Consider the following 8,401-nt stretch of genomic DNA (forward strand, 5'->3'; position numbering starts at 1 on the left):
TCCTCTGAATATAACTCTATGTTTAACAGATGTTTCGATTGGATGGTGAACTATAGAAACTCACCCTATCTATCGTTCTTCCTAACATAATATACACCTTTGCTAGTCAAATAATTAGAAGTTACAAATAGGATGTTTTTGTCTGATCGGATACCAAATCATTGACATTACACTGCATCACAAATAATTTGATTAGATCTCTTTGGATATATGGTGATGCAAGAAGCACCTAGCATTCACCCAGAAGCAAACACAATGGTAGTATTAATCATGCATAAATTCAATCCACATTCTACGGTAGCGATTTAGCTGCTCCAATATTTGTGATATGCGACATTACTTTCGATATGTCAATCAGCAAATCTCATAATAGGTAGTGTTACCAGCACATGTTCGCCAGATCGTGATCCGTCGGAGTTGGAACATATGCTTCATGTCCATGGGTGTCATAGATCATGGTGCGTACGGCCAATGGCATCAAAAGGATGATTGACATTTCTGGGAAGTTTGCCTAATGTAGATATGTAGATGCATGCCAGTAATTTTTTGTAAAAAAAAGATGCGTGTAAGCAATTGAATTTTTTTAACCAAGTGAACGTAGTCTTGCGGTGGTCTCTTTAACAGTGCATTTCGTCCTCCCCGACACATAGTTTTATTGGTTGGCAGGGGCGGAGTCAAGATGTAAACATGAGGGGGGGGGGGGGGGGGGGGGGGGGGTGAAGACGTCAATGATGATATATAAGTTTCTTTTCCTCAAAGACATGTCTGACACCACCGCAACGCCATATACAAGGACGCTTATGCTGTTTCAGATCGAGCGGCAGCCGCAGAAGCTAGGGCATGAACGTCCCTCCCTCCCTTGCACATGTGAATATCCATGCATCCATTCTTTCTTTTCGCAGGTCCCTACTGATATGTGAATATCCATGCGCTCTAACAATTCTGAAATCCATCCTCCTTACTACCCAAGACAGCCTTGCTCGTTTATGGGTTTATGCAGCATGCACTTCTCAGCTCATGCAAGTCCTTTTGTCCGTTCTCACCATCAGTTTTCTTAGATGTCTTGGTGATATCCCAACCAACTTGGTTACATATATAAAATCATCGGAATAAGTTTAAAGAAACGATGTGAGACTATTTAACATGGAGTATCAATGCTTAGTTGGTCGCTGTTTCCTTTCAACGGGACAGGAGGTCATTGCTATATTTTTTTTTGGGAAACATATGGAGCCGGCTCGCACGCCACGCTGGCATAGGCGCCCACGAAACCACCGTCCCGCGCAAGCCAAGTGTACATGGTTGGGCCCGCGGGTGAAACTGCCCTTCTTCTTTCCTCCTTCTTCAACCCCCAGCCGCCGCGGCTCTGCTCCTTCACAGGCCACAGCCTCCCTCCATGCCTCTCACAACTTCTGCAAGCTCTGTCACCGGCAACGAAGTGCTACCACCAGCCGGCGAGATGTTGCAACTCTGCTCTACCGGCCAGCGAGGAGCACAGAAAAGCTACAACCCACCGCTACTGATGGTACTGGAACTGTGTGCAGAAAAGTTGCTACACCACGTCAATGGTGGTGAAGGAGAAGCAAACTAAAAATGAAGTTGTTTTTTTAGTTAAGTTTTCCATTTATCAAATAATGAAGACAATGAAACCAAATTTGTAATCTATTTTAGGGCTTTTTTCTTCCGTAGGAGCCAAGTTTTTAAATAGAGAAACTACTTTAACAAATCCAAATAAATAAAATTTTGTTGTTTATGAAGAACACAACAATAGATGGCTTGACCGCTTAAGGCTATATGGAGTACAACCTTCACCGGCTGCAACTCTTCATTTTCCGGTGCCTCCCATGCCTAGTGGCTCAAAATGGTCCTCCGTTGCACAGAAAAAAGAGCAGATTACTAAGGTCCTCGTGTTTTCCACCTCACTTTTAGTTTGCCCTTCCTCCAACAGTAGAGCCTATTGTTAGTAACCCTCCACTTGGGAGGAGGGTTCATTGCCCACTGTTAGTAACCCTCCTCCACTTCGTTTTTCTTTGCCGTGTGAGATGCGGGAAGAGGATTAGTAAGGGAAGTGACTAAGTAGTAGGAAATGGATACGAGTGTGAGTCATATGTGCATGTGTTACATCTCTATCTCTTCTCCAGTCCCACTTGTCATCCTCAAGCAACATCAATCACACCTGCTGCATACAACCTCCTTTGTTCTGTTTTCTTGTGATGGATGACATCATTACTCCTCCACAAATTTATTGCTACACCCGATAGCTTGTTTCTGTTAATGGTTCATCTTTTTTGTTGGAAAAACTGCCGATCTATTCGTCAAGCATCATGGTGGCACAAGGAACACCAGAAATAAAAGAAAATGCATGCAGGTCTGTAGACCATCTAACGACAACTACAAGCATCGAAACAATCTGAAGGCATGCCGCCATCATTGCAGCTCCCTCACCAGAGCCAGGAAAATCTTGTTGTAGTAGACAGTCGGGAAGTCATCCGGCTATTGAGTTTGCAAGTCTGTTGCCAATGCCCTGGTGTAACAAACTTTAGTGACTCACTAGTACACATTTCTCAATCATTTACCGGAAGCATGGATTGATGTCCAGAACCCAAATGCCTTCTTTGCCTTGTGTACTTGCAGGCAACAACACCTAACTGAACTTTGCATCCTTGGCTTTCATTTGTCCTAAGATTACCAGCAAAACAAGCTACTCTTGTTTTCTTACAGAGAGGCAAGCTACTACAAACCTTCCATCTGATCTGCATAAGTAATGATTACTGAACATATACAGTCCTCAACATATGCAGGTTGCAAACAGTAATTGTTCCTTTATACTAATGACATATACTAGTCCAATAGAGTAACTATTTGTGATCCACTTGAAACTGACAACAAAATGCAAGTTAGTCCTTGGCTATGAACAAAGACATGAGAATATGACATGCAATACATTCGTTACAGCTTATTTCCTTCATTAATGCCAAAAAATAGACGCTTCAGTATACCTGACAGAGTGACAGGCAAAATTTTCATTTATATTGGTCAAGTTGTCTGCAGCAGTAGAGTTGGTGTCTATACATACATAACTGACAGAACTTACAGGGTATACAGTGGCAACCTTTACAATTAGCATGTGGAAACAAAATAGTGTTAACATTCAGCATCATATCATCAATACTCAGAAGTCTATCTGACCCTTGCTGCATCATACTCTAGCCCCATACGAGGTATCAAATAACATGAAGTCCAATAAGCATATATTTTAACCCAGCAGCACCATCGACGCATAACGAGCACATGCTACCTGGAGACTCGAAAGCAAACAGTGTTGTGAGTTGTGACACCTACGGGCATCCCTAGGAATAATCAGAAGATTCTACTTAATATACACAAAAAAATTGTTTCTGGACTGAAAAGGAGATTGAAATTTATGTATACCATTTCATTACCGCAGCTTCCAATAGGAAATTATGATATAGCAAGAAACTGGGTATGGAATACAATGGCATCAGATAAATGCATACCCAAAGCATTTGGTTATGGAACTATTCTTTAACAAAAACAAGGCCAGACTCCTGGTGTGTCAACATATAATGAAATACTAAACCATCCTTGATCGAAAATAAGAAACAAGAGTAGCATAGAGGAAACTAAGTAACACACATATGTGAGGTCATAATAACACTAGGGGTTCTCTCACAAAAAAAAAACAGTTTTTACCTATGAAATACAATAGACAGGTTTAACTGTACAGTTCCCAAATGTTACAAGAAAAGTGTACATGATGATCCTAAGCAATGTCATGGCAATGCACTGATCTTTCTGGGATAGTCAACCCCACATGCAGTTTCCTTAATTTAATCTTACTACTGAGTTCATACACAGTTCATGCCCTTAGCAGAGTGTACAAAAAGGCACTAGCAGAGGTATCAACTCCTTACTGAACCATCACAAGAACGACTTAGATTATCTACATATATAGCCATCCGTCTACACTAGAAAGAACAAGGCCTCAACGAAACATAACCACATTCAGCAAGGCTTTTATTTCTTTCAGTAGTTCATTCAGCTGCGGAGTATCTAACGCTGCTCACCGTTGTGCTAATTTCGCTTCTTATGATAGGCAAAGGTGCTAATGGATTAACATGACACTATCATTTCTTGTAAACTGCACAAACTATGATTGTAATAATGATGTTGATTAATCAATGAAGCAACTGATTCGCAAAAAAAAAAAGATAATCACAAGAATGCAACAAACACAGAAGACATAACTAGTGAACATGCAGGGAGTCTTCTTTGAGCAACACGAAAAAAAATCTGAACACAGACATTAAGGGTGTGTTTGGTAGCATGTATGGACCTAGCCTAGTTGTTCTCCTCTCATACATGCTGAGTGTAAACATGCTGAGTCCATGCAGTTGCTGTTGTTCTCCTCTCATACTTTTCCTTGATGCCACCCTCATCACTGACATGGTAGATATCATCCAAGAGCTTTCTCATATCCTTGCTCTTCACATGGCATTCTTGTTTCAAGGAAAACAAAAGAAGGATCAGGATGAAAATAACTCAACATTAGAATATCAAATGGGCTAATTAATAATACAAGTGGCAAATACAACGATCATTACATACTATGTGCGCTCAGAAGTCAAAATATGTTTGTACCAGGTTCCTACAAAAGTTTCTTAAAAGCTCTTGGGATGATCTCATATTCATGACTCACACAGGTATCTTTCCAGTTCATAATCCAGTGGAATGAAATAACCACTATAGAAGGACAAATGGCAGTCAAGCATAAATTAACCAGTTAACTTGGGCTATTCACTTGTGTCCCACTGTCATATAGATGGTAAATTTTCGTTGTATATACAAATCATGCATATTTACCACATGTATGTGTATATATATTGGACTATGCCTCATGGGAAACTAAGTTGTTATTCTTATAACGATTAGAAATGGAGTGTGTCCCATATTATGACTACAAGGAAACACCCCTATTATCACCAGGAGAATCCACATATGGTTTAAAACATCTTGATGCGAACATTCCCCAATGTCATTAAATTAGTATTATCAAACGTAAGAACTCAATCATACACCTATCACCACTCTGCAGCTCAAGCAATCAGCACAGTCGAGCGTCACCGTGAAGCAATGACAATTCTTTCCAAAACTAATTGATTTTAATGGTATGCCAATGAGAACTACATATTTCAGCCACAAATAAGGTAAGAAATTAACATAATGCAGACATTGCAGAACATTGTAAGACAACAACACTATATAAATAACATTTGAAGTCCAATAGCAAACCTTGAAGTATCATCCTTAAGAGAGGGAAATGCCGGAGGCCAGATCATCATAAGAGGATGAATATCCCACAAAAATCCACCTGCTTCTGTTAACTCGTACACTTTACGCAGCACCCTGTGCTTATTGTCCAAGTGCAGAGCGCATTGACCAATCCTCAAGAACACATACTCAACTTTATTTCCCCCATCACCGATCCTGATAATGGCATTATACTCATCCGCAGCCATGGCATCTGACACCCCCAATATTGCATAGAACCGACTCAAACAAATGGTATCCATCAGCAACCAGTTGTCTCCACTATAGAGCCAGATGCGAAGTTGAACATTGTTCAAATGCAGGAGATAAAACTCAGTATCATCAGCCAGTGACAGCATGGTGTTTCTATCAAGATACTCTACTCCTTCTGGAAGCTGAATTGTGAAGAAACTCGAGGCCATAAAATCCCACACAAGAATATCACCCTCGATGAACCTCCTCATATAGACCTTACTCTTGACAAGCAGAGGTTCTTCGTCCACTTTTCTGTAAGTGAGCTCTGGCGTAACCGAGGTATGCATGTGCCAGAAACCATTTTCAAACTTATATAAGTTCATGGTAAGTTTTCCTCTCCCCTTGTTGTGGTCAGCATTTATTGATGACCAAACGTACAACAAGCCATGACCTTTTTCTTTGGAGAGGAGGTCACGGAAAAGGGAGCACTGACCAGACTTTAGTTCGTTGTGTGGAGAGGAGGGTGGGACGCCTACCATGCCTCTGTTTGTGAATTTTCCATTCCAGAAGCCATTGATGAGCTCGGGACCGCTCCACTCATCGAGGTCATGGATGTTCCTGTCCTCTTTCTCGTAGGTGTCCAAGTGGCGTACAACGACAGCGAGCTCTGGGGGTTGCGGCAGAATCTGGACAAAGCGTGGGGGGATCTCCTGCAAGGGCACGCTGACGTCAACATAGAAGCCAAGGAGGTGGGGTGGGTGTAGCTTGCGGAAACTGGAGAGGAAGGCGGGTTTGGAGGCGTGGTGGAGCCAGCGCCTGCAAACGAGGGCAGCGTGGACAAGGGTGGTCGGGAAGCCGACGCGGAGAAGGATCTCGATGAGGAGGTTTTCGTCATCGAGCACCTTAGATACAACCTCCAAAGATGATGGGGGATGCTGCTGTGCCTTGCCATCCACACACCATTTCTTCTCAGATTTGACCCTGGAGAATAGGCATCGACAGACAAGAAAGGAAATGGACATCAGTGATCAGTGCAGTGGACTGGTTTCCTGGACCGTGGTTGGCAAAACATCGAGCACACAGCATACATGAAGCAGAACATATTCAGGAAATGAAATTTGGGAGAGAATGAAATTAGGGTGGGGGGCGGACTGGACCATAATTACCTTTGGGAGATCGCAGCAGGATCCATTTATCCCCACCCTTACCTCCCGCTGGCCACTGCCGCCACAAGCAAGCAATACAAATCTAGCTAGCTAGGGTTTCCCTCGAGATAAGAAAATAGACAAATTGGGTAGAGGTGGTAAGGAGCAGGGCTCACATCAAGTCGGGAGAGGGAGGAGAAGCGCCGAGGTCGCCGGAAACGCGCTGAGGTCACCTGTGAAACGGCGGCGCCGCTCCTTTCTTCCGGTCGGGAGCTGCGAAGCTGAAGCAGGGGAAAGTGAAGAGAAAACAGAGAGGCAGACACTGTATATGTGTGACCCACTCCCTGAAGACCCATCCAACGGCCTGGTCTAGCAGTTAAGGCCCATTTTGATAGCCCATAAGATGTATCAATAGTTTTGTTTTTGTGATGAGTAAGCGTAATGTCTATATAATTCTACAAGCAATCAATGTATATATCTATGTAAATTGAATTTGACTACCTTGGTCCTATGCAGAATATTGGTTATCGAGTCGGTTCTGTTGGCCATTACAAAAGTCGGTTACTTCATTTGGCTAAGCCAAGGATCCGACAAGACTTTATATCGAAGTGTGAATTTTACTTTTAGACTTAGAGCATGCTCGGAATCTCTCCACTCCTCAACTTTGCTCCGAGAGCCAGCAGAGCGGCGCCGAATGCTCGATCTCCCTAGAGTTGCAAATCCGGAGCGGAGCAGGCTGCTGTGCACTTGAACGGAGCGGCAATTTGCATGATCTCAAATTGGGAAATTATGGAGTTGGTAAGATTTACATAAGAAGTGCCACCGCCAAGTGAAACGGCTCGAGTGAGCACGGCTGAGTCGCTCGTTTCTATCAGTCCCAGCGAATCCTGAGTGGAGCTGCCTGCCAAACCGACTTTTCTAGTGCCATTTTTTACAAGGAGCAGCTTTTTGGGAGAAGGAGCTGGAGCTGAGGATTCGGAGGAGCTGGACCACTTCCAAACAGGCTTTAGTTATTATACCGAGTTTCTCTAATACTGTTAAACTTATGTTTCATGGAAACTATGATTAGTTAACCAAGACGGGTGTGCCATGAATCCAAGTGTCATATGGCATAAAAAGTATCTGGACCAAACAGTCCAGGGAACTAATTCCAACTTGTGCGCAAGTATTCTAAGAAAAAAAGGCACATCTAGTTGGTGGATCTTGAAAAAGCAGTGTAGTGTATTTGTGGTGATGGTCGAAGAACGATTATGAAAACTACTTAATGGGGCATAACTCTTATAGGAATGCATGAAGGAACTAGTAATGTTGGCGTCATTGAACACAGTAAAATGGGTAGAACAAGGTAGTTGCATCTAGTGGGTTTTATTCATGGAAGATGGCTAAGGATGACATGTAGAACACCGGCTGGATAAAGCAGTAGTATGTGCATGTGAGACGTTCGTCACACCTTCATAGGCTTTGCATCTCTAGCCAACTAGCCTCCAGCTCCTCAAACTATCTACCTCTAGTTGAAGAGTGTGAAACAAGAGGGAACAAGGCCGGGGTGATGAGCTCCCAGACACTTCAGATGGTGTCTAACGTCATACCAAATAGCTTGACCCGCATGTGAAAATCATCGATGTTGTTTATTTGAAAAAATGATCATCGATGATATTATCTCCTTATTTCTGTGCAAGGGAGGACCATTTCGAGCAAGTAGGCATGGGAAGCACGGGGACAGAAAGATGGAC

At 42.8% G+C, this 8,401-nt stretch overlaps 1 protein-coding gene across 2 annotated transcripts; it reads right to left on the reverse strand.

Moving 5' to 3' along the window:
* Positions 1-3,029: 3,029 nt before the first annotated feature.
* On the reverse strand, positions 3,030-6,977 carry LOC147963136 (uncharacterized). Of its 2 annotated transcripts, XR_015608213.1 has the most exons (4): positions 6,845-6,977; positions 5,311-6,504; positions 4,355-4,517; positions 3,030-3,295 (listed from the first exon to the last, which is right to left on the reverse strand). XR_015608213.1 is itself a non-coding variant. In XM_087527985.1 (3 exons), coding segments are annotated over exons 1-3 (1,239 nt in total). In that variant the 5' UTR covers positions 6,847-6,977; the 3' UTR covers positions 3,304-4,474. The 2 variants fall into 2 exon arrangements, 1 of the variants encoding a protein (XP_087384111.1); XM_087527985.1 differs by lacking the exon at positions 3,030-3,295 and having other exon boundaries at positions 3,304-4,517.
* Positions 6,978-8,401: the final 1,424 nt, after the last annotated feature.

Source organism: Triticum urartu, chromosome 6A (assembly GCF_056163025.1).
Source record: "Triticum urartu cultivar PI428250 chromosome 6A, HENAU_Tu73, whole genome shotgun sequence".
NCBI classification, from domain to species: Eukaryota; Viridiplantae; Streptophyta; class Magnoliopsida; order Poales; family Poaceae; genus Triticum; species Triticum urartu.

Coding starts and splice junctions, on each gene's coding strand:
- LOC147963136 (XM_087527985.1), bottom strand. Junction 4,518..5,310: donor CTTAAGGATGATACTTCAAG/GTTTGCTATTGG, acceptor CCTTGAAACAAG/AATGCCATGTGAAGAGCAAG.